The 27,257-nt window shown below is 36.6% G+C and overlaps 1 protein-coding gene across 2 annotated transcripts in view; it reads left to right on the plus strand.

Moving 5' to 3' along the window:
- The window catches only part of Gucy1a2 (guanylate cyclase 1 soluble subunit alpha 2), a 299,113-nt gene that overhangs the window by 12,548 nt on the left and 259,308 nt on the right, over window positions 1-27,257 (plus strand). For both annotated transcript variants that reach the window (XM_046466443.1, XM_046466445.1), the window contains exons 2-3: window positions 13,298-13,359; window positions 21,229-21,350. In XM_046466443.1, coding sequence (XP_046322399.1) covers window positions 13,298-13,359; window positions 21,229-21,350 — 184 coding nt within the window. The remainder of the gene's footprint in view (window positions 1-13,297; window positions 13,360-21,228; window positions 21,351-27,257) is intronic.

Below are 27,257 nucleotides of genomic sequence, written 5' to 3' on the forward strand. Positions count from 1 at the left end.
TCCACTGAACTGTATCTCCAGCCCCATGTGTACACACACACACACACACACACACACACACACTTATTGATTGCAGTGCAGGGTTTGATTCCAGGGATTTGTGCATGGTAGGCCAGCACACTGAACTATATACCAGAACTATCTTTCTTGACCATTTAGAAAAATCCAGATAATTTAGATCTCAAACACTAAGTTGACAGAGATTCCCAGTTATTTTGATTATAGACAGGGAATGTATCACTTTAATCCATGGCATTAATGATGACTCTAATGATAGAAATCAACAAATTCCATTAGACAGCATGCAGTTAGAAAAAGCATTTCACCACAAGTTGCCACAACATAAAATTTTTTTTCAAAGAATACATACTATCAAGTCACTTTCAAATATGAGTCAATAGAAAATATCACCATTGTATGACTATAAAATGTGAATCTACAAACATGGATCTAAAAATAAGATCACCAATAATTTTTACCATTAGATAAGGTATTCAATTACTTTATGAGTTATAAATCAAATCAATATATGTTTGCCTGAAAACATAACCTAAAATACAAACTTTATTATTTTCCTCTTGCAGAGTGACTAATAGAAATGAAAAAAAGGCGTATCAAAGTAAAGTCTATCCAAATTTAATTCTTGGTATTTTACGCCAGTATAACCTCTGATATATTATGGATTAAGGGTGAGGAAAAAAACCCAAAGAGATGTTTATTTTTGGTAGTCTCTATTCTCAGTGTTTCTCTTTTCACCCTCTCTCTCTCTCTCTCTCTCTCTCTCTCCCCCCCCCCTTCCTCCCTCATGCCACAAAAATCTGCTATGATTATCTCCCAACTGACAAATTTTGACTGTCCACATTTTAAGTACCTTTTCATGTTAAAGTAATTGAAAATCTCCTCCCTTAATTTTAAGCATCTATTTTAAGTAGGAGTGGAAAACAAAATTTTTTTGCGGGGGGGAAGTTTGGGGATGAGTGGAATGGAGATAGCTCTCCAGACATCTAATATCTCGTCTCAGAAGGTTCTGCCACATAACAGTGACTACATGGTTGTGGTGCTTCTGAGAGCTTCTTAGCCAGTAATCTAGATATCTCTGTAGCTGCAGTAAATTATTTAATGTTATTAGTCTGTGGGAATAGTACAGATATCTTGGTTGGTAAAAAGAATAATGATAAATTTATAGTACTTTTGATGATGTGGCAATACACTTTAAATTTTGGATCAAAAACTATTTTCTGTTGCCTTAAAGAATTACTGCTACTTTAGGTTGCTTTTAAATAAGACTCATGGGCCCAAGTGTGACTCATGTTGTCCTTATGTTTTATAATACTTAGAGATTCCAGAGATTTTGCTACTTATATGGCTAATGTATAGATTAATATATGTTATGGCTAATGTATGGATTAATGTATGTTGTGCCAGTTATAGATGCTTCTGCACTGGGTTGCTTTGGAAATTCCAGTTAGAAGCCATAGGCTAGGCATGCAGAGGGATTCCAATGTTTTTAGAAACTGGTGATTGGTATAGTAACCCGTTCCTAAGCATCATATCATTAAATTCCCTGTTGTTAGGCGTCAATGTGTATACGTGTTTATTTATATAACTTTTACGGGTCAACTTTTGGTATTTGTGAAGCAGAATGTCAGGGTAAGATATTTAAAACTGATGTAGTATTGTAGAAAGAATTTGAAAAAAAGTCATAGTGTGCCAAAAACATTTCTCCTCATCTGTTCCCAATATCCCTTTCTTACTCACATCCTTTCATCATCTCCTTTTCCTTATTACTAATTTCTCATTAGCTAATGAGACAAACAAATGACTAGTAATACTACACTGTTAAAAATCTGGTTCTAACGTGAGCTGGTTTTGATGTCTCTTGCTGGTCTTCTAAACAGTCTATATTAGGTTGGTCATTTTTTAGTAAACAGCTTATTTTGATTAGTATTTAGTGTAAGCATATTTTGGAGAGAATTTTGAAAATCCAGGGCTTTCACTTTCTTTTTTTAACACCTAGAAACACAAAGCATTCGTGATGTCACTTTTATCTTTTTGATTTTTCCCACTTAGGTCTGTGAGAGCATAAATGATATGTTGACCTACAATTTCCATACAGAAAGGTCACTCCCATAAGTAACATCTGTTTGGAATTTATCAAATATGCTTTAAAACATACATTATCTCAGGAAATGTATAAAGAAGGCAGGACAAGGATTAATAGGACCAATTTAAGGATGGCAAACTGAGGCTCAGAAAGGAATAGCAACTTGCCCAAACTTAAGGATCTAGTAACCACTTACATTTTAATACCCCATTTTCCTATTTAGATACAAAACTCTTTCTGCCATGCCATTTCTCTCAACATGGCCATGAATTGTTCTACCTTCCATATGTGATACACAATATTGTTCCATGTCACCTCCTGTTGCCTCCTAATTTGTGACTTGGTAAGAAGGGGCTGGGCACAATTTCTTCAGGTTTTTCTTGACCCTTACAACTCTTACCAATTGTTTAGTTCTGACTGTGTGACAGTCCTGTGTTAAAAATGCCAAAGGACTCCTTTTTTTTTTTTTGTCTTCATACATGTACTTAGGGTAATGATGTCCATCTCATTTCACCATCTTTCCTTCCTCCATGCCTCCTCCCTTCCTCTCCCTCCCCTTTGCTCTCTTTCTTCATTGGGGCTGTGCCTCTAGGCTGACCTAGTTTGCCTGTCCACTGTCATTTTTGTATGCTTCAGGCTCCCATGGGTGAAGCAGCTATGAGCAGACTGACAAAAGCCATCATCATTGCCAACAGCTTAGCTTATGCCATCTCTTGAAGTTTGACTTATAGATATGAAGAAAGTGTTGATTACCATAGAAATAAGAGTATATATTTTCACTATGTTCATTGTATATAGTTGTGCATGACTGTAATTTACATGCCTTGGCATAATTAAATAATTTACTAGATGGAAGGAAGAAGGAATATAATAGTTACATAATAGAATGACAGGTAGATTAAAAAATGTGCTTAGATAGTTTAGATGAAATTTTAAAAATATAAGACTTTGCATGTCATGCAGTATTAGTGTTCTGACTGTATGTGTTCCCCTCACCCCCCAAAAAAGTGTGATTACTCTGTACCTCTAACTCAGGAATCTAGAGACTAATGATACACAGTCATTACCTGTCAAACGTCTGCCTAGTAAGCAGGTTTCATATCCATTTGGATAGTCATTTTACAGTCGACATTAGTTCTGATTATATTCAGACCCTCCTTGAGTTTTTCTTTCAAGAAAGATTGAGGCAGTGGAGGTGGGCGGGGATGTGGGGACCCATTCTGCATAGTGTTCGGATGTTTCCGCATTTGAGACTTCTAAACTCCAAGGATGTGTTGCTGTTAGTGTCCTAAAGCAATCAGATGCTCAGCCACTGACTGGCTAAACAAAATGCCCATGGCACTTTGGTTGGCATCTGAATGACAATTCACTTATTTACACTGAGCAATAACTGTGAAATAAATCTCATTATTCAAAGTCTTCATGGTCAGCACATTTCTTACTGTTCAGTCTACAGAAAGAGCCAAGTCATAATCAGAAATTTGCTTTAATCCATTTAGAATCAAAGCAAAATGAATTTTATGCCAAATTCTTTAATCCAGTTTAAGGAAGTTTCTGGTTGAAGGTGAGACCTTGTCAGTGAGACCTGATGCTTTAAGTCTGTTCACCAGCCTCCCCTGTTAGTTATGGTGGTTGAAGAATTTTTCTTAATTTAGGAATAATTTCACTTAGTATGACAGAGGACCAAAAGCCTTAGATATAATGTTTCATAAACAATTCCCCTTCACTTCTTTTCCCTGTGGGTTGCCTTCTGTAAGTTCACCTGTTGCTCCAGGTCTTCTCTGTATTGTTTGCCTTTAGAAATGTTATATCTTTTGCTCACTGTCCTATTTTCGTGGAGTTATATCCCGGCAAGTGATTGGAGGTAATTCTCTGTCATCCATTTACAAATTATCATTTAAGTTAGTGCATTCAGGGTTGACAATGCATCTCCTCATTTTATGTGTTAATTTTATAATAGTCACTTAGAAATTTTACCTACCCTATGCCCAGAATCAGAATCTTGTTGGAAAACATTTCACTGCAGCTTCCAAATACTGGAAGTATTATAGAGAATTCTTTGGAAATATGCAAATGGAAGCTGCAAAGATGTTTTAGGAGGTACAAGTTATTTCCTTGTATGAGGTCCTTTGCTATCTAGTAGGATACCCATGAGTTGAAAGGCACTAATTAGCTTTGCAGCATTTACTAATTGGCATCTTTAGACTGAGAGGCATGCCTGGCAACAGTCCTAGATGTTAGACATGGTCAGTTTCATTCCATTTAACAATTTTTTTGGCTATCTCATCATTAAGAGATTTATGCATAGAACCATCATAGAATGTATATTTGTATAATAAAGTTTTATTATATTTTGACCTTACAACAACTCTAAGAAGTAGTCATCCCAGAATTCCCTATTTGATTAAAAAAAATAAATTGAGGTTTAGAAAAATAAATTCTGTATCCAAAAATCACACAGTGTAGCCTGGAATTAATTCCTTTCAGCTATAATTTTCTCTGCGTTGGTGAAGATAGAACAATGTATTTCAATTTAGAGATGGTTAGAGGCTTGGTTTTTGGAGGCAGTCAGATTACATTCTGACTCAGACACTTATTACCTAAGTGACTTTGGGCAAGTTTTAATTTTTTTTAGCCTCTCTGGATTTCAGTATTTTACATTTACAAAATTGGGGTAATGCTTCTTCCTCCCTTACAGGATTGCTATTAGGATCAAATGACTTGATGCATGTAACATGTTGGACATGCCTGACACTCAGCACTCTGCACATTGTTGGCTGCTGTTACATTGTTTAGACCGGAAAGCCATCAGCCCTGTGCCATTTATGTGGTTCTTTTTGGCTTAAGGGTTCAAGTGTGGAGCCATATGCCCTTGGAAGCTTTAGATATGGCATGATCCGTTTTCCTGAGACAGTGTGTGGAAACAATGCTATCTTGTTTTGGTTGGTATTTTCATTCAGACTGAACCAAAAGGACCAAGAGGGTGACCAGTAAAGCATGTATCGCCTAAAATTTCCCTATTAAGAAAGTAGTGATCATAAGAGTTATTCAAATAACTATGAAACATCAAAACTTTGGGAAAGTGAGTTGATAACATCATTTTTTTTTGTAACCGTTAAAGACAAACAATAAATGGAAATAAGGAATTTCACTTGACCCATGGAAGAATTTCCTAATGATCGCCCATATGAAATGAGTTACTGATGGAGGCAGCAGTTTTTGAGAGAGAGTGCACAGGAGACCCACGTCTTTGCTTCTTTCCAGCTTTGTAGCTGAGGCAAGCACTTTCACCTCTGATTTTCGGTTTTCATCTGTCAAATGTGAATAATTAAATCTGAGGCTTAGAGGATTGTTGTGAATATCTACTGTGATGAGAGGAAAAATAAGTGATCCATAGACTGAGGTGTTATGCAAAACCATGGTGGTGGTATGATTCTCTGGAATTCTTTGAAGACATCAGACATTCTTGGATGTGATCCTTTATGAAGGTAGGAAAAGAGCTAAATAAATGACTACTCTCATTTCATTTCAAGGGGATGTCTTCAGTTAAAATTAGTATTGATAGCATTAGGTCTTATATCAAATTGAAATTCAATGTCTACTTTTTGGAAAAGCATTAACTGAAATAACAAAGGGGAAAATACTTAGAAAGCAAACATACTTTGTAATAGGAAGATTTAATTATCATATTGATTATATGTTAAGTATATTCAGTTCTAATCAATAATTACAACAATAATGGCCACTGTGCATTGCTAATTAGAACATACTTCTAATAAGACAAAGGATATGAGTTTGAATGTTCTTTTAAGTCAATTAGCATAATGTTAGTCCTTATTCTCCTCTCTGATAAGATCACTCAACTGTATATTCATATTCACCAGGAGAATCAAGTAGAGATTGGTGAAATTTTGAGATGTTCAATTAGTATGGATGGAAGAATGCCAATTATATTATAGTGCACCTCTAACTTTTATGTTTATCTTTTAGCACATGTATCATTTTTGCCTTTTGCAAAAAATCATTTGTACTACTAGTTTGGTTCATTAAATTACTGGTGTTGATCACTTAAAATGGTATTCTAGCTTTTTTGAAAGGTTATCATACTTCTAAATTGTGAGATCAGAGAAGGTAGTCTAATCACCAGTGTTTTCTGACACAGCTTACATGGGTTTCACGTGGCAATGTTTTACTTGAAAATGACTCTGAGAACTATGCACTTCTTATAAGTATTTTTCAGATGGGAAAATGGAGGAATTTTTTTTCCCAAGATTTCTTACTCCCAGGTGAAGAGATTTTGGCTAATTTTATAAAAAGGTCAGTAGCACAGCTGGTCTTGAAATACAAGGTCCTGACTCAAAGTTCTATATTTAATTTGCAGTCTATTTTTTTTTTTGTTTATATGTAGTGAGTTCAGTCACAGGGTGGGAAAAGAATATCATGTCTGGATATTTAGTAAGATTAATGATTACTATAATATGTCTCTTTCAGAAGTGGATGGGTTGTTTGAAGTGACTTATTACTTTGATTAATTTTATTAACAATGGCAGTTATATAATTTAATCCATCGATGTCTATAGGCATAGTTATAAGATATTTTGATTTCTTGATATGATGGAATTTGGCATAGGGGGTCCTAATAAGCAAAATGCCCTTATGTTGTGGAGAAGGTGGTGATCTCCAGATTGAGATTTGGAGGATAAGATGGGTGGGTTCTTTCCCCTCTCTCTAGCTTATCTTTCGAGAACAAGTCTGTTTCACCACTGGAGGTTCAGACTGTGTTATGATTTGGAGAGAAGCACATTTATACCACCATTTACCTTAGGACTGAGGGTTGAGTTTTTGAGGGAATGAGATGGGATTCTTCCTGAACACTCTATGAGATCAGGGCACTAAGAAGATTTGACATTTTGTGGAGGGACAGAGGACAATATGCAATAAAAGTTTTTGGGGTACCTGTTTTGGGAATTTAGATTGTGGTAGTGGAGACTGGGGTCTATCAGAAGGCAGCATGGAGACTCTGGGAGCCCAAAGGCTGGGAAAGAGTTGAGCCAAAGGGTGAGAGATAGCTAAGGAAGGGAGTGTGGAAGTGCATTTAACATAAGATCTACTTCATAATTTTGCCCATTAGCCTTCCTGTTAGTACAGGTTTGATTTAAAGAATGTTACATGTTCTCAAGAAAAAATCAATTGGTTTGAATACATGTGATTCTTTAATTTTGTGTTAACATTAAACAATGCTTTGGTATTGAAAATAGTTTGCTCAGGGAGGAACTGATCTCTCTCTGAAAGAGGGTTTCTTTGATTATTAGCCATGTTATGTTGAGCAGGTCACTTTCTCTTATTTTGGTTATTTTTTTCATTCAAATAGTGATAACATTAGTGTGATTATTTCACTGAATAGGTGCAAGAATCAATAAGGACACATATATGAAAAACATGCACAGTAAAGTGCTCTACCAAATGCAAAACATTCAGCGTTATGTACAGTACAGGTTTAAGTTTTTGTTATTGGATTGTGGAGCCAGATTACCTGGGTTTTAATCCTGGCTTTGTTCCTTTTTACCTGTGTGACCAAGGGCAAATTAAAATTTCTTTGTCTCAGTTTTCTCATCCATAAGAAAAAATAACAATACTTACCTCATAATGTTGATGTGAAGATCAAGGGAGTTAATATACAGAAGGGGCTTAAAGTGGTGGCAGGCATGAAGTACGGTAATCGTAATAGCTGTCATGTTTTTATATGCACGTCAGCACAGAACTGAATGCTGACTTATGTGCATGAGGGTGAATTACTCAGACATGAAAAAAATCATATATTTATGCTTCAAGCAATATAATTCTTTGTTTGTCTAACAAATTCATATTTGATTATGAGCCATTAGTGACAGCTAACTGGGACTATGTTTGAATTTAGCAATTATGAGCGAGCATCTCTCAGAAGCTTACTTGTCTTGATATTTGAACAAAGAAACCACTCTTATTCCGCTGACTTATTCAGATAAGGTTTATGGAGTATTGGTCTAGTTCATCACGTTTATGCCTTTAATGAAACATCTCATTCCTAACCACACACATTAGAGGCAACGGGGTCCCCCCATACAAGTTGAATTGAAAAGTCTGTGGGCGACACTCAGACACTGAAAAATTTTAAAAGCTTCCTTGGTAATAGTAATGTGGGGTTGAAAACTACTCGCTTAGAGTGATAGTAGTTCAGAATATACCCATATCATTTAGTTTCATTGACAGAGGATACCCAGAAGCATTGACAGATGCTTTTTAAACATTTTTAATTGTAGATGGACACAATATTTCATTTACTTATTTGTTTATTTTTATGTGGTGCTGAGGATTGAACCCAGTGCTTCACATGTGCTAGGCAAGCGCTCTACCACTGAACCACAACCCCAGCCCTAGTTTCATCATAGATCATTTTATCATATTTAAATAAATATAATGATAACAGATATTGATGGGTGTTTCTTTTATGCAAGGAAACATCTTTATAGTTTTCATTAAATCTAATCTTGTGTGTGCTTCTAAACAGAAATGAAGAAGTTTATTTTCCAGTTGTCTGTTTTTTCTTCCTTGGCATGATGAAAGGCTGTGTAAATCAAATAAGAATGTCGAATCACAGTATGGGAGAGATGAGAAGGATTCTCAAGGGAATCTAGTGAAAAGAAGACATGCTATGTAGCTCTTCCTGGCTTGCAGGGATTTATTCACTTAGAGCTGTGTGATTTTGTAGCACTTGCTTAACTTCCCTGAGCCTCTACTTCATCTCTGATGAGATGAACATGCACTTTGTACACACAACTGTGTTTAATGCTGTGTATGTGTGTGTGTGTGTGCGTGTGCACGCGCGCAGACACGCACACACACACACACACACATCTTGATTCTGCCTTCTGCCTGATCCCCGCACCATCTGGCTCGGATATCCAGAGCAGGGACTGTGTGGGAGCCTCAGCAGGACTGTCTGAGCTTGCAGGGCCAGCTGCTGGGAACTGCTCCCTCCCACTCTTCAGGGATCATATCTCTGGCTCTGTTGGGATTGTTTCATGACTGCCTGTTTGGATCCCATGACCTTTCATGAATGGAACATTAAGTCTGTAGGGTCAGTCACTGCTAACCAAGTACAGTGATGCTGGCCATGAGGCTAGTGACGAAGATCATTTTTTGTCATGTAATGGAAGCTTCTGGGTATCCTCTGTTTGAGCCCCAGAAAAATACTTGTGCAGGACACAGGTGGCTGCTTTCTTTTTTTCAGCTGTTTTCTACCCATGCTTCTTTGTGTTGAGTTAGAACAATAGGGAAGCCTATTGGAGGAAACAGAGAACCATCGCAGCCCTCTTTGATTTTTTTTAATGAAAATAAAAGTAGTTCTGTCTCTTCACTCTGTTTTTTGGATCCTCTTGCATAGGGCTTTAAAATTATTAGGACTTGCAGCTCTCCCAAGTTACATACTTTGTGTCTAAGGAAGTCTCATAATTCATGGGCTGTTTCTTGTTGTAAAGTATGATGCCTGGGGTCCTCTCCTTAGCTGTGGTGTTTCAGTGCTCCTCCCTCTTGTAGGCATGACTTCCGAGTTATCTTCAATCTTAATTTTGAGAATTCTGTTTGTGTTGTCATCTCTTTGGACTGATCTTATTGCTTCATTAGAAATATTGATAAATTAGCCTGCTATTTTTCTGTTTTTTTTTTTCTTTTCATTTTTGTTATGTGTACTGGACCGGGAGCCAACTTTTCATGATTAGAAATGGAGGTGGCTCTGTTTTTTTTTTTTTTTTTGATAATGAAGATTCCCACATACTACACTTGTTGGTTGGATTTTTCTGACCTACCCCTTGTGTTTCTCCACTAGATAGTGACAGTTTTGAGGTTTCCTGCTTGGCATAGCCATAACTATCATTTATTATGCACATACTATATGCCAAGGACTGCTTATTTCAATTAATTCCCTTAAAAATAATATGTACATAAAGAATCTGTTTCATGGAGCTTAAACTGTCTGAAGTCATCTGATAGTAAGTCACAGAGCTTGATTTTTAAACTTAGTTTGACCTTACAGCTGCTTTTCTAAATCATCTTTCTAATTCCTTCTCAAAGGAAACAGTAGATACATATAAGGGACATGAAATATTGGCTGGAAAAGGATTGGATAATACTTCATAGTAGAAAACAGCTAAAGAGCTGCATTTCTTGAAGGAGAGAATAGAAGGACTGTGTGAGTGCAAAGCCCTTGCTTTTCCCACTCTATACCTTGACCTGCATCATTGGCAAGCTTGAGCACTTTGTAAAAGTTTGATGAATAAATGGCCTCTACCAGCCTCAAGGCAGAAGTCATCACTGTGGGAGGCTTTGTCCCATTGTGGTCTTCATTCCATGCTCTTTATTCAGGTCAGAGAGACCCTGAGATTTTGCGAAGATGTCTCTCACCAATCAGGCCATAGTTTGAGGTGATCAGTCAGAATCTAAAGACTAAAGTGTGGAGACATTCTGAGGGGTTGGAACTGTGTTGAGGTCAGTACTGGCTTGCAGGAGATGCTGGGCAGTCAGCCTTTGTGCTGTGGTGTAGGCCATTAGCTTGTGCCCACTGGCTTCTGCAAGAACAAGGATATATGTATGTATATACATATGCTTTACTAACTTGAAGCTTTGCAGGTTGTGCCCAAAGAGCATTTCCTTTTAACATATTTGTAAACTATAAATTTAACTCCTACCAAGTGAGGAAGTAATTGCTTCACACAAGAAAGAAGTCAGCTCTTTAAAGAGCTTAAGTCCTTTAACAAATGTCTTTTTTTAATGACTGGGAAATTCCTAGTATAGGAAAAAAATGTCCTTTTGTACAAATGAGGTCATTCTGGTCTTAATTGGCCCTGTGCACTCTACTTTTTGCTTTCTGTTCCATGTTTTGTGACCAGAGGTTATTGGAAGGATAATCCCTCTGTGGATATTCACTGCTTTGGGGGCATGTTGCCAAAGGGAAAGTTATCTTAGCTTAGAAACTGCCAACCCAGTGCAAGAGCCCCAGATCCCAGGGGTGCTGAGCCAGTGACTGATGATGATTGGTTCAGGCTGGCCATGGTTTGGGTTGTTACAGCATACTTTTCATGTATACTACAACCACTGCATCTGCTTCATTCTCTTTAGATTGCTCAGCTGCTCCACTGATTCTTGGCTCAGGAATGATTATTCTTTCCTAGGTGCATTGCATTTACTCTGTTTTGATTCTAGCCTGATGAATAGAAACATCTGTATCCATTTGAGATAATCTTTTAACCCAGTGTAAATTGAAAATACCTGCTGAAAGAAGTTGCTCTGTACCTTTCCTTTGAACACTCAGATACTGATTTTTTCCCTAAAATTAATTTGTGAATTGGCTTGGCTAACATGAATATATTTGAGGCCTTAGATTCACACTGTGAAAGGGTCTTTCTATGTGATAGCGTAGAGTAGGTCTCAGTGGATGCCCCTGGTTTAATTTAAGCTCACTTTCTTCTGACTAAAATAATCATTTCCTGCCAAGGAGGAGGTTACAGGTTTGATGAGTGTTAGGGAGATTGTCACACCTATCTTGCATGTTTTATAAAGGGATGAACATGAAGAGGGTAGACATAGACCTCTGTAGTCTCTTTTGATTTATATCTTTAAGACAGCCACTTTGAAGGAGTAGGATTAGATATTGATATGTATTAATTCTTCTTAGGTGCCAACACCATGCCATGCTGGATGTCTTTACAGATTACCTTTTTTATAGGTACTAGGTTTGTATAGTTAATTAGCAGCAGTCCTTGAGATTACCAAGTTAGGGTTCTGCCTCATATCTCAAAGGTTTTGTGTTATATAATGGATCAATGTTTTGATAAGTTTTTGATAGCTTTTTTCTGTTTGAATGATTATAGGTTTTTATTATTTAAAAAGCTTACTCTCTTGATGCTGAGAATTTGACTCTTCTTAATATAACTTCTTAATAGAATCTATTTTCTGGGATATTTGAGTGCATTCGTAGTTCCCTGAGTTTGAAACTCCAAGTTCAGGCCTGATAGCCTAAATAAGTCAGAAAATAACTTCTTTTTTTTTTTTTTTCAGTTTTTAACAATGAACTTTTATTGGCATAAAGTTGTACTTATTTGGATATTGCCTCTAGCTGCATACATGCTACAATGGCAAAATTCAGCACTTGTGACAGAGATTACATGGCCTTTAAAACCTTTCTGGCCTCTGTAGGCAAACCTTTACAGATTGCTGCTTTACGGATTCTGGAATCAGAAGCAAATAGTTCATCATCTAGCTTTTTAGTTAGATCACATTCCAGCCTTAGGTTCCCAAAAGCTTTTATCCTCAAATAATTATTTTTATTTTTTCAGAAAATAACTTCTTGATCTAGAATTTAAAAATTCTATCTTGAGCTGTCCTGGGGAGGAGAGGATTATAAAATTCAGTCATGAGCTGCTTACATATTTGTTACAGACCCCATTTTTTTCCCATAGTAGTTGTGGCCCTTGTAGGGGCTCCAGAAAGAATCCTTGCTTGAAATCTCTTGGAACACTGAGGAAGTCAGGCTGACTGCTACTTGAAATGATGGCTGTGGGGCTCTGGACCACCTGCTTCCCATCCTTCTCTAGCCTTCCCATTAGTCTCCTCAGATGTACAACTAATGGGGAAAAAAGAAAGATCATCTAATTTTAAAAATATCTCTTGTTATATAGTGGGCTGCATAACTCAATTCATTACTGCTTGCTACACCATTCTTGAAAGTCTTGTTAAAGCATAAAATGTTAAGATGTTCCCTTTCATTTCAGTTGGTCATTACCTCATGCAGATATACAAGCTGGGCAGGAAGAACTATGACCTAGATTTCTGTAGTATACCCTCCCACTTCTCCCAAGGTCTCCATTGATTGTAGGCAGCCAATGAATATTTCACTGAAATTCATTGATGGTTCAAAATAAAATTGAGGAAAAAAATAGAAAATATTATCATACTTGAAATTGGGAAATTTTGGGTAAATGCTGAATGCCTCATTAGTTTCTGCAGGGAAAATATATGGCCTAGTGCAAAATGTGTTCATATTATAAAGTGAAAACTTGTGAGATAAATTAAAAGCTGCATTCTTTGCTTAGAATGCTTAAAACGAGAATGACACTGATTTGCTGATAATGTATTTTTGTTGTTGTTGTTATCTTGTAGCCTCAGACGATACAGCAAACTCTCAAGAGGACATTGCAGTATTATGAACATCAAGTTATTGGGTGAGTAAAAATGGGTTTTGTTCATTAATGGGGACAAAATTAAAGGTGATTACTTACAAACAGGTGTTGAACATGTGGTCATTCTGTTACACATGTCAACCTTATCTCATAGCGGCTATGTTCTCAAAGTGTGTGTGTGGGGGGACTGACGAGGGTCCCTTGGAGTGATTTCCTTTGGTTTATTTGTATTTAATTCTTTTACATGAGGTTTCTTTTTTGTTATTGCTCTCCTTTCCTTTTTGTCCTGCTTGTGTTCTTACTCTCTCATTCCATGACTGAATCTCATAATTTGGCCTTCCTGCTGTGGTAAGATTTATTGATACCAACTAAGAGGCTTTGAATGTTAGAATCTTTAGGCAGAGTTTAATCAAAATACCTATTGATTTAGTTAGAGTAACTTGCTACATATTTTTCTGAATTATTCCCTATTTCTAAAATAGGATATGGTATAAAGATTTGATATCAAAAGGTAGGAATTCAATGTCTCTCTAGCACTTAGAACTTTTATCTCTTTTGTAAAATGTGATGATGGTGATAATAACTAAGTCAAAGATCAGATGTCATAATGAAATGATATAATTTCAATGAAAGTATTTTATGAACAGAAAACTCCAAATGAGAACCAGGTATACTTTTGATTTTGATTTGCTTGGCAAAAGGCAATTGCTTGACAAAAGCCTAAATTTACTTTCTTGTGCATTGTAGCTTTTAAAATTCATTGACATTAGAGGCAATGTACATTTTTAAATCACCTTGTTGGTATTCTTTATATGCTTACAATGATTTATCTTTGTAAGATTTTTAAGAACTTTTGAGAAGTCACAATTCAAAACCTGCTACTTATTAAAATATCAGGGATCATTTTACATTATGGCTAGTGGTCATTGCATTAGGGATTAGTACATATTTTTGGGTATTTTGTGGTAGTGTGATTTTTTTATTTTAACAAAACAGAAGGGAAGAAAAGGAACTAAAAATTAATCTCGGTACCTAGTACAATACCATGTACTTTTAAGTGCTTGATGATTGCTAATTGTCATTTCGAAGGGAATTGCTTTGAAATTTTGTCATACTAATCCTCAAGAGTGCAGTACTAGGAAAAACATTATTTAAACTCATGAGATGGCTTTTAGTTTGAGGCCATTAGTGATTTCAAATGGTTTATCCTAATGGAGCTAAAGAATGTCAAATTAATCTTTCCCCACACATTCTAAAATAAAACTTAATCACTCTCATTGAGCTTGCTACTTTCAAAGTATGGTGTATGGATTAAATTAGTTTAGAACAGTTTCTTGTATGTGGCCATCACTACATGTTTGCTCTTATGTTTATTAATTGCTATTAATATTTTTATGATAATACCAATCATCAAACCCAAATTAGTTTCTAGAATTATGAATGTTCTCTCTGTTCTAAAACTAAATAACTGAGATGATATTCTCACTTTTGAACTCAACTAGGGCTTCAAGGCAAATTGGAATGGCACTCTTAAGATATGATCAAAATAGATAAGTATATTGCAATAATCAGCAGAACATTTTTTTTTTTTTTTTGCCATTAGTGGGATGATGCATTCTCTTTTACCTAACAGCCTCAGCTCTCCTCTCTAGACAGACATGGCCTGTGATGTCCTTGTTCATTGCCTAACTGGTCTTTTCCTAGTTTGTTTATTACAGATGTAACATAAAGAATAAAGAGAATTTGTTAGAGGTCGGGTCTGATGTCCAACTTGATCCAAATAGAGCTATTGGCTACTTTTGTTGGGTGTGGCTGACTCTTGGATGTGAAGCACCTTTGCTCTCTCTTTGCCTCATGCCATGGGCACAGACAGGTTTGGCTGGCAGCAGTTTGTCACACTTGCCTTTCTTAACTTCGTCTTCCCTTCTTCACTTTTCCTCATCTTATGGCTTCAGGTCCCAATTCCCTCTTTTGCCTTTTAGACTCCATCTTTCTGTTTTCTATTGCTCTCTTCAAAACTGCAAAAAGAGAACAGCTAATATCACTAACACTTGGACTAAAATGTGTTCACACCTATGTGTTGTTTCTCTTAAGAAACACAATTTAAGGCTTTTTATCTCTAACTGTGAAAAGGAATGTGTTTCTTACAGTTAAGGGGATTTCAGGCAATGGAGAATAAGTAATGGCAAGCATTATTTTACATATCTGGGGGGAGGTGGGAGAGAGAAGGAGATACTTTTTTTTATTTTCTGAAATGGGGATTTCCTAAGGCTTATCTTGAAGTAACTCAGCTTAGGTGCCTTGAATTGTGGTGCTGAATCAGGGTGGATGAGAGGGTAGGGGTTAGCCCTTCTCTTTTTAAGTTCTTAATTTACCCTCCAACCACTGACCTTCCCATCCTCCCTTTCCTCTTCTCAAAACTCTGCCTTAGAGCTGCTTTATTTATCAGAGCTCTGGGATAGTGTATCATGCTCCTTGAATTCTTATGCTGGTTGCCCATAGAAACTCTGTGAGGCTTTTTTCGTCTCCCAAGACCTAGACTTGAATTCAGGGAGCAGCTGTTCAAAGGATCACAGATGGAGGATTGGGAGGGAGTAGATGAGGGAACGTTTTCTTGGGGAGTAAGATAACCTTTCTGTGCCAGCCACTATATCTTTAAACATTTATCCTACTCCTTAATCTATCCATTCACTCATTCATTTGTTTATTCATAGAGATCACTTACATTGGGAAAAAGAGTGCTAAAATAATTTATTCATGCTGTGTGATAAATCTTCCTTTCATCTCTACTGCCATCATCATCTCTCACTGAGGGATTCTGATCTAGTTTTCTGGCTTCTACTGTCCCTTAATACTGGGTTATCACTACACCAAAGTAATTAAAAAATGAGATCATGCTACTTTCTTATTTGAAACCAATAGTTCTCAAATATTAATGTGCATCAGTGGCCCCTTGAAGTCTTTTTAAAATGAAGTTTTCTGGACCTATTGTATTTGGGCTTTTCAGAGAAATAAAACCAATAGAACTTGTGTGTGTGTGTGTGTGTGTGTGTGTGTGTGTGTGTGAGAGTGTGATCAGAGGCTGAATAGTCTCCCAATGGCCATCTGTAGGCTAAGGCACTGAGGAAACAAGTAGCTGTTTGGTCCAAGAAGCTGGAAGCTTCAGAACAAGAGGGACCAATGATGCAGCCCCAGTTTGTGACTGAAGGCCTAGAAGCTCCACAGAGAGTTGCTGGTGCAAGTTTGGGTGTGAAGGCTGAAGAACCTGGAGCTTAATGTCCATGGGAAACAGTAAAAATCTCAGTGGTTTAAGAAGAGTTGATCATGCAGGTGTGTTTTAGCTTCCTTCTTTTTCCACTTTTTGTTCCATCTGGGCCCCCAGCCATTGGGTGGTGCTGCCCATGCAGGCCTTCCACATGCAGTTGGCCGACCCACATGACAATCATTTCTGGAAACACCCTCACAGACACACCCAGGAGTGTGCCAGACTAAATTTTCCAAGCATCTCTCAATAGTGAGGTTGACAGCAAAGATTAACCACCACATTTACCCCCAGAGTTTCTAATTTTGTATATCTGGGGAGGTATCAAGTTCCAGGTAATACTGATGTTGCTGGTCCAGAGATCACACTTCAAAACACCTACTATAAACCATATAATGGTTTATATTGATAGGGTATAGTCTGATTCTTTCTGTAATCTGATCTATACTTATGCTTCTGATTTTTTGTTTTATCACTCTATCCCTCTTTTCATTGCATTTCAACTCTTGGTTCCTCAATTGTACCAAACTTAGCCTCTAGGGCTCTGTATGTAATGCTCCATTTTCTTGGAATGCTCTGTACCCAGATGTTTACATGGTTTATTTCTTTTGTGCATTCAGGTCTCTGATCAAAGGCCATCTATTAAGACAGGCCTGTCCTGAGCACCCAAGGAAAAGGAGTCCTCCAACCCCACCTGCAGTCATTTTCTCTTATACTACCCTTTATGATTTCATTTCATAGGGCTTATCATCAGCTGATATTATCTTGTTCATTGTCTCATTTTCCGTGTTACTTTTACATAAGTGCTTGGCATGTAGGAGGAATCAAGATCTTTCTTGGAGGGAGGGAATGAATAAATAAATAAATTGCATGCTAGAGGTATGTATACATAGGTTTTTAGGAGCATAATGAATAAGAGAGTCGATTATGCATGGGAAGTATGTGCAAAATGAGGGGTTAAAATAATCTCCAGTGTATATTATGGTTGTAAATTTTATAGTTTTAGTATCCTGGGCCTTTTTCTTCATGACATAAATTATACTGATTCATATACATATTTTTCTCATTTATACTTAATATTCTGCCCTGTGTATCTGATTGACTTTGTGGAAACTCTGATTACTCTATGAACTCTACACATTGGTGTTAACAAGAGGTTCTTGTTTGTGTAGCAATCTTCTTCCTTCAATATAAAATCAGAGATGGGTGGTGAATGTCTTTAACTCTGTTTCTACAGAGTGGATAAGCTGTTGGGGCTATGTAGGATAGAGAGCACAGTGAGAAGTAGAAGGGATCAGTAGGAGACAGGGATTCAGTTTAGGAATTAAGAGGAACTCAGGATTGAGGAATATCTGTTTATGATGACATTTCTTTCTAATGTCTTTATTGCTATTTTCTTCTCTCTGTGGGTCTTTGTTCCATCTGGGCCCCCAGCCATTGGGTGGTGCTGCCCATGCAGGCTTTCCCCATGCAGTTGGCTGACCCACATGACAATCATTTCTGGAAACAAAGGGAGCAATTGTGCTTTGGAGGTAGATGGATAAGACTTCCTGGACGTAAAGTCATGTTCTACTATTGAATAATCTTTAGAAAATTACTTGAAATCCCTGAGCCTTTGTTTTCTCATTGAAAAGTGTGAATGACAATGGGATTAGGGTGAAGTTTAAATGGAATCTGAATTTTAATAATATGTGAAATCATATAATCAGGTAGTTACTACAGTGCCCAGGAAGCAAAGCTCACCAAAGCATCCACTGAGTTATTCTTACCTCTATTAGCATCTAACTCCTTTTTTCTTTTGTATTTTAGTTTTTATTCATTGTCTTTCACTTTATCCTCTTGCTGTCCTTTCCCATCCTCCTTAGACCTTTCAAGGTTAGGAATCCATTGATTAGCATTAGGAAGTAGACATGCCCAGTTCATGTTCCAGCTGTGGTTTTCTTCATAAAAATTCTTTTTGCTTTAGATTTTTTGACCTAATTTTTCTGTCTCTCGAGTGCCTGACCCACCTTCTCTAACTCATGTTTATACTGTATGACTCCCATTGGTCTGAGCCCAGACAGTGGGTTATGTGGCAGTGTCGACAAAGCAGAGATTTCTTTAGAAAAACTATCATGGAAAACAAATGATAGTCAATATTCCTGAGATCTGTGGTTCATCCATTCTGCATTTTAAACAATAAAGCTCAGAAGAATATGTATTCAGAATCATGACCTTCATGTTACAAGTTTTGCGCATACACATTGTTAATATCACCATCAGGACTGTGGCCAGCCTCGTATTAGGCTGGTGACACCATTTCCTATAGTCATCTAAAATTAATCTCTACTACTCTTATTATCACTGTGGGCCCTATGTTTGTTTTACACAGCTAACCTTCTGTTCTATTTTTCTTTTGACAATTGAAAGGAGATTAAGCCAGAATAATTTCAGTAGAGCATTAGAAGTAAGAGTAGGTGAGCCCTGATTATTCTGGGAAACAAATTTCAAATATATTTCTTATGCTTTTATGGTCAGATTTTGTGATTATAAATTATCGTATCTAAGATATGATCTAATTGATTATATATATATATATATATATATATATATATATATATATATTTACAAAGAATAACTATATCTTTTTGAATAAAAATGGCAAGTTAGGCAAAAGCTACCATCTCTTGCTATGTTTGAGGCAACATGCTGAGTACTTTACATCTGCTATTTAATCCTAACCACATTATTTCACAGACTCAATGAAAAAACATTTTGCCTAAAGTCACTCTAAATAAAAATGATGGAACTTGATTTAAAAATAACGATGTAGCTGTGTTTAATGTCTGTGTTCCCTATTCCACCTCTCATTGAGTTTCTCCTGTATTCTAGAAACGGTACTAAGCATTTTGCCTAACTGACTGGTTTATTGGAGTCTCATCTCAGTGGGTGGCGGTTATGACATGAAGCCATTTTAAAAATTTTTTCCTACAATCACTTCAAAACTTCAAGCATGCTAAAATGAATCCCTTTTGATCCTTGCTTGGACAGATTGCTTTGTTTTCTAAGTAATTTTTAAGGATTGTAAAGTCCATGGTGGGCCAGTTTGAATCTCCAGTCTCTTTTCTCCCTTCCCCTGCCTTGGCCAGGTGTTGGCCTGAGGAATTTGGGGTACAGTGCAGAGAGTGTCTGATGTGGGCATTCACTTCTCCTCTCAATGCCACTTCTTTCTGATGTGTTATGTCAGGCATTAGTGAAATAGAAAGTGGCAGAAGCCTCAGTGAATTCACTAATGGTCATAACAATTATGTCCTGGCTGTGAAGCCCTCAGTGAAGTATATGTGTGGGCTCCGTCCCTCCCAGCTGCTTCAGATACCCTCTCAGGACTGCACTCCATAGTCTTGCTAGTGGGATCCCACCCCTGGCCTAGGAAAGCAGCAGGAGGACTGGACCACTCAGCTCTCCTCTCTTCAGTGGCATCTCCCTAACTTACAGGAATCTCCTGTTTTACTTTTTTACCTTGCAAAATGGTGGGCCTGTAAGTTGCTCCCAAATTTGTTTTATTTGTTTTACTTGCCAATAAGTCTCTCCAGAATCTTTCTCCTCTACCCAATCAGGCATGGAAGGATGATCAGGAAATCCTCTGTCTTAGCAGATGTTCAGTGGGGAATGAGACACCTACCCTCTGCTCTCTACCCGGGAGACTGCTCTCCTCAACTGGGCTTCTGCAGGGGACACGCCTGTTCTCTCCTTGTCTCAGAGGGGAGGGGAAAATGTGCAACCACATGCTCTCCTTGACCTAGCAACTCTTATGATTGTGGTGGTGGTGGTTTCTTTCTATTCCTTTTCTTTTGTGAGTCGGTGGTAGGGTCACAGTGGCAGTGGCTATTCATCCATCTCTTAAATCTTGAAGGAGAGTTCCAGTCTTCTTGGTTACATTTTTGGGAATGTGAGAACATTTGGCCTCCACTGGCCTCAGCTTTGAGGCTTTAACTCTCATTTAGAGGCCACTGGATGAGTCCCAGCCAACATTAAGTTGCACTGGCATCATGTTATTTAGTCTTAATGGAAACTCTATGGGTACTTTCATTATTAAAGGGAGCAAAGTTACACTAGTAGGGATTAGTCTATTGCTCAATGTCTTTCTATCTTGCTCAGAAATAAAATGGTAAGACCATGACTCAAATTCTGCCAGCTCTGAATGCTAGGTTTATTCATTTGATTTTTTATCCATACACCATACTGCTCTCTTCTCCACTGCGATGGAGGTTACAGTGTGTGTACTTTCAAAACAGCAGAGTGCCAAAGTATCAAATTAGTACTCTTAATGTTTCTTTTTCTAGGCATCTTCCTTATGGGAATATTATCAACAGCAAAATAGTACTCATAAAAGAATACAATAGCTATACAAAAGCTGATATATATTTGGTTTTCCTCATCTATTTTTTTCACTATCAGCGTTCTTATTAAATGATTGCCTTCAGTTCTAAGTCAACACTACTAACAGTGATGGAGATGATGAGTTATGCCAGAATTATGTACAATTGTTCAGTTATTTTAAAATGTGATTAACCCTGAAGTGTAGACTGCATGTTTACATGTGTATAGATGAGTACATTTGCAGATTCTTTCAAAAATTTCTCTGTATGCTAATATTATTTTCTTCTTAGTTATAGGGATGCAGAAAAGAATTTCCACAATATCTCTAACAGATGCTCCTATGCAGACCATTCCAACAAAGAAGAAATTGAAGATGTCTCAGGAATTCTTCAGTGTACTGCTAATGTACTCGGTATATTAACTCACTATTTTATATTGTTGAGAGAGAATAAAAGAAGGGAGGGGGAAAGTACAGGTTTAAATGTTTCATTTTCTGTTTAAGAAAGATTTGGAGAAAATGAGAAATTGAGACCAAGACCTTGTCTTCAAGTGATTTAATCTTAACATCCTTGAAGATATTTGAGCAGAAATTATATGCATGTCATTTACTTGCAGACTGAAAAACATTATAAAAAATACTTAATATTACAGGGAAACTTTTCCAAATATTCATATGTTAGTAGTATTAGCTTTATGTAATCTGTATATTCTAGTCATTAGTCTTGGCTGAAATGTAGGATCATTTTTTTTTCCTATTAAAGTTATACTTTGTTATTTCTGGGAGGCTGGAGGTTGGTTGGGGCTGGAGGGTTATGGCTGGAAGGGTCACTCACATGCATTCATGATGGACTCTGCAACTCAGAGGTCACTTCTGTGACTGAATCAATGAAGCACATCATCTACTGAGGTGTCCTGCTTGGGGCTTGGTAAATATGCATCTTGAAGATGCGAGTATTTATCTTCTGGTTTTTGGATGCTTCTAACATGGGTAAAAGTATTGTTAGAAACTGCACTGGATTCTATAGCCTTAAGGTACTGTAACTGGGCTATATTGCTTGTAGGTATTGTTGTGTATATCATGCAAGGTAGACACCATAGCAGGAATACTGTTTTCACTAATGTCTTACAGATTTTTTTCAATGGAACGTACCCCTTTCAGTTCTTTTTACAATCCTCCTTTTTGCTTATGACTCATATAGGTATCTATGGGAGGTACTGGTGGTGGTAGGGGACCACAAATCCAAGTGACTGGCTCCATGTAGAAAGTAGAATCACTTCTCTTTCAGAATTAGGTGATGGAGATTGGAGAAAACTTGTTTGCCTATATTTCTTTTCCTTTATGGAAAGTCCTTTACCTAGAGATATCTAAGTTCCTCTCACAAGGAAATTTGGGGTGACTTTAACCCCAGAGTCACCAAATCTTTCTAAACTTGTCTGATTCCCAGAAGAGAGTTCTTTGACCCTCAAGCTGGATCTCCAACTATAAATGACTTTTTTTCATCCTAAATTATTTTGTAGTGAAAAATATTTTAATAATAAAATGGATCTTTTGTGAGGGGAGGCATAAAGATAGATATAAGTGGTTTGCTATAATAGGATGCAAAACAGTGATGGATAACCAAAAGAAGGTTGAAGTTCATTTACCTCAATTTTAGAAAAACTTCAGGGGCTATGGTACTGACGAGGTAAATCTTATTACTGGAGAAGATAAATGAAGAAAATAAAGAGGGCTAGGGCTGCACAGCAGTTTTAAGTTTTCTGGTTTTGCATTTTTTGAGGTAACATGTATTTGTCTTGACCCATGGTGATTTTCAAAGAGTACAGCAAGATGACGTCTGGCTAAAAATCTCTGGAGAGGGATGTTTAATATTTTGAAAAGTTGCTCCTTATCCAGTTTCTAAATGTTTCCTAACCTTCACGTCTTCTTTCCTTATGCTCTCCACCTTGACAATCACTGAGTTAGAGGGAGTGGGAGGTGTTAAGAGATAATGCATGTATAGGGAGTGCTAAAGACATCTGAGCTGGGAGTTGTAAATGAGCATGTAGGATTCTTGCAGAGAAGAAACCCTAGGTCAGACAGTTTCTCAAGGAAACCATCAGGGGACACTGTTGGCCCAGCACAGCTTAGTTGCCCTTCAAAAGCTGCCATGAGATGCCAAGTAGTGAGAAAAAAGAGCAGCAGGCAGTGATATTAGAGAAAACTGGTAATACTAGGAAAGGAGTCATTTTAAGTACTTATAATTTAGAAGGTTACTGTATAATAGGGATTAGATTTCCATAAATATTTCTTTTCCTACGAAAGAGATATTATGTCTGATATTTTTCCTCCTCCAAGTAATGATGGGTTGGTCTCATGATTTAAAGTGCAATCTTATAAAATTTTAATCTCTGAAAAAAAATCCTAAATGCCTGCAACTTGTTGACCAGCTGCTGGCATAAATCCAACAGATGATTATATGCCTAAGAGCTGTTCGCTTTTGAATAATGTCCTTTCATAACTCTTGAAATATAGACTTTCTCAGGGCAAAGATAACAACTTTACCGATCATATTCAATGAAAGCTTTGTTTTTAACAAGTCACTGAACTATGATTAATCTTGGCTTGCTAAGATTTCATCTTTTTAAAAAATTACATTTAAATTCTCTTGTGCAAGCATTTATGAGAATGAAAGAATTGGTTAACATACTGGACACACACACACACACACACACACACACACACTTGCACCATATAAGAAAAGGAGTGTGTGTTTGGGGGGAAGATGGGAAATGGCATGGAGAAATAAGATTTCATCCAGGTTAAGAAAAATACTGATGTCTGGGAACCTTCTCTGAATGCCCCAATGGTCCAACTCTATGATTTATGTACATCACCTTTGGGGAGTGTATCTAGAATACTGATGGATTCAGAATAATAACTACCTATTTCTTTTACTTTCTTATCCTGTTATAGGATTGTAATAGAGACTGGAAATGGGTTTGTTTATTCCTTATCTGTTGTTACTTATACATAACCCACTTTCATAGAAGACTTGAAGTCATATGTCAGATATATGGTCACACAGCAAATTTTTCTCTTTCCAAAATGACCACCTCTATCTGCTTAGTATACACTCTTATAGATAATTTGGCTATTTACTGGAGCATCTGCTTGAAGTTTCAGGTTAGGGGATGACATGAAATGAAATAGGGGACCTGAAGAGAGGGAGACAGTGATTTGAAGACCAGCAATTCTTCCATTATGCATTTGTTCTCTCTGATACCTCGAACAGAACACCCTAGATACATGCTACTTAAGAGTGGTTCGTGCCCCTCTAGTAATGGTAAGGGACTGATTCCTGATATCAAAAAAGTATTTTTTTCCTTTTATTATTTTTTTGTTGACTTAGAAACCAGTTGTGTCTACTTTCTCTGTCTCATGATTTACTAATGAGGAATATTAAGTACTGTTAACTCCTTGCTTTTTATTCACCTCACTTTGGTGCCCTGGTAATCACTGTGTTGATGCAGCAGAGTACTCTCTAAAGAGGCCCTTAAACTCTGGGAAAAGATTATGTAAAGAAAGATAGTTGTGATCAATGCCTTCCTTACTGGAAGCTTTTAGTGTTAAATTTACTGCATTATTTGGTATATAATGTCTTTCGCATACTGAAGTGGTCTAATTTTAGTTGTTTGAAAAATATAAACCTTTTTTTACCATAATCTGAAAAAAACCTAATTTTAGGTTGAACTAAATAGCAAAAATGTGTTTAAACTCCTATAAAGCATGATATTTAATATTTTCTTGGAAATTGTAATGGTTGAATTGTATGATGAAGCATATACTAACGGGTCTATGCTGTGTTTGCTGCTGAAATGTTGTCACTTGACCCCTTGGCTTGGATTTAGATAGTGTACTAAGGTTGGGAGCAGAAAATGAGTAGAGAGAGATGAGGGAGAGAGATGACAAACCACATCATCCCCTCTGCCATAATGAGTTAAATATAAATGCAGTTATGACGGTTTCAGTTTTAACAAGTTTTAAAGCTATTAAGGGGGTGGTGGGCGCTTTAGCTGTAGAGCTGAAAAGAGCTAATGGATGGAGAAGTGGTGTCTGAAAAAGATGTTCCACAGAAGGTCAGAGATCAAATAAATGACAGCTCTAGGTTAATTCATTTACTGATGAATTATAGCAAACTATGGTCTGCTATTTTAGTAAGCATCAGTTATTTGCTAAGGGTTGCCTAAAACAGTTTTATACTGCCCGTGCTAAATGCATTTTCTCTCAAAATAATCAGGAAGGACATGAGTTGTGAAAGGACATTCATTAACATTTTCTCTGTTTTAAAGGTCTCTGTCAGAGTGGTGTTTTATCTTCTTCAAAAAGTTAACATTTAAAATCAGAATGAGAGGAATGCTATCATGGGATTATTTTGTTTGGAAAGTGCTAGTCAGAAGGATGGAGGAGTTGACTTCTGGGGCTTGTTTCTCATCGTGTTTTCCTAGTATCAGAGATTCTGAAATACTGTGAAATCGGAGCCCTTTATGAAGTGTCACAGATTCCAGAATCTTCAGCTGCCATGGAGCTTTATGTGTTGTCGATTGTTTTTAATAAATAATGATTTTTTTACATGCCAATGTGTATGTACTTTTTCGTTTTATTGTGCTATGAAATGTGCATTTAGAAGTCTTTAAATTGGTAATAAAACTGTGATGAATTATCCTTATATTAAAGCCACTTCCTCGAGGGTTTTCTTGAAATAAACTCTTAAGTCATGTAATTGTTTAGTGGTTTAGAATGTGTATAACATATTTAACATCTTGGAGAGCTAGTTGGTGGAATAACCACTTACCCTTTTTATTATTGATGGATTAAGATTGATAGGAATAAATAAATTTTGCCAATATAGTTCTTGTTACTATAAAGTTGGTAACTGATCAGTTTTTATTTCATTAAAAGTAATTGTTTTCAGCATTTTAATAAGAATGAATTGGAATTAAGGCCATTACAGGGGAAATAAATTGATAATATTATAATAATACAGTGATTTGAAGCAAAGACTAGAGCCCAAATACTGGGATTGAAAACACAGTCCAGCTAATCACTAACTGTATGCACTGAGTGATTTTTAATCTTTCCATAGCTCATATTTCTCATATGTAAAAGGGATATAATTATATATTCTCTCAGAGTAGGTAGGAAGATCAAGTAAGTTAACTTATATAAAGTTCTTGGATCAGCCAAATATGGAACAACCATAAATGTTTGCTCTTATTATTACTGAATATTCACAAAATATAGTTTGCATCAGACCTGGGAGGTCAATATTGTTCATTTTTAAAGCAATAAAACTGATATTTGCAAGCTTAACTCATTGTTATCTTCTATGGTTGGAGTTAATAAGCCATAGAGGGAGAATTTAAGTCTAGTTCAGTCTAATTCCAAACACTATGTTCTTTCCACCATTTCATGCTCTCTTTTGGTCTCTGGACTAAGATTCTTATGTCATTTCCCTTCTAATGGTAATTTTATGCACTCTTTCTAGTTCTCTGAATTATCAGAGTAATCATGATGCTGTATTTTAGTTAGTTCATTGCTCTTTTTCTGCTTACTAGACTTGCTTGTATGTGGCAAGTAGTACCCAAGCTCTTTAAGATTACTTCTTCTCATAAGTATTGAGAATCATGCAATTTCACTATAATTTGGGTAATTTTCAGTTTAAAAATACTATTTTTAATAATAAAATAGTATTTTTAAACTGAAAATTATCCAAATTATAGTATTTTTTCTTTAGACTACAGGTGTTGAAAATGTAAACTAAGGGTGATGGCATGTGCTAGCATGACACAAATGTGAATTCATGGTTCTGCAATAGTTAAAACTGCCAGTTCTTTTGACCTGAATATTTCAATCTGATCTTCCCATGTAGGTGGCTTAATATGTTAGACATCATTGGGATGGCACAAAGAAGGCAAAAAAAACTATAATTCTGATGTCCTTATTTTAAAAAATGGAAAAGCTTAGGCATGCATTGTTAAGTATCTCATTTAATAATTTCTAACAGAGACCTTGGGTTGTGGTTCTATGTAAATGGGAGAGAACTTTTGTTTTATGTTCTCTGCTTATGTACTTTCCCTGATACAGGAGAGAAGTCTGAAAAGAAATGAGACCACACTGCCTCCAGTATACATAACATAAACACTTTGATGAAAACTGGTCCTTAAAATACACAGATCAGCTTTAGAAGATATAAACACACTGTGTAGAAACCTGGAGTGCCTCCCACTCACTCTCCCATAATTATTCTTTCTCTTTAAGGAGCATCTTCTGAATCCTGTC

This window comes from Marmota monax, unplaced genomic scaffold (genome assembly GCF_021218885.2).
Source record: "Marmota monax isolate L192 unplaced genomic scaffold, Marmota_monax_Labrador192_F-V1.1 WCK01_AAM20220418_F8-fsc00045, whole genome shotgun sequence".
Taxonomy (NCBI): Eukaryota; Metazoa; Chordata; class Mammalia; order Rodentia; family Sciuridae; genus Marmota; species Marmota monax.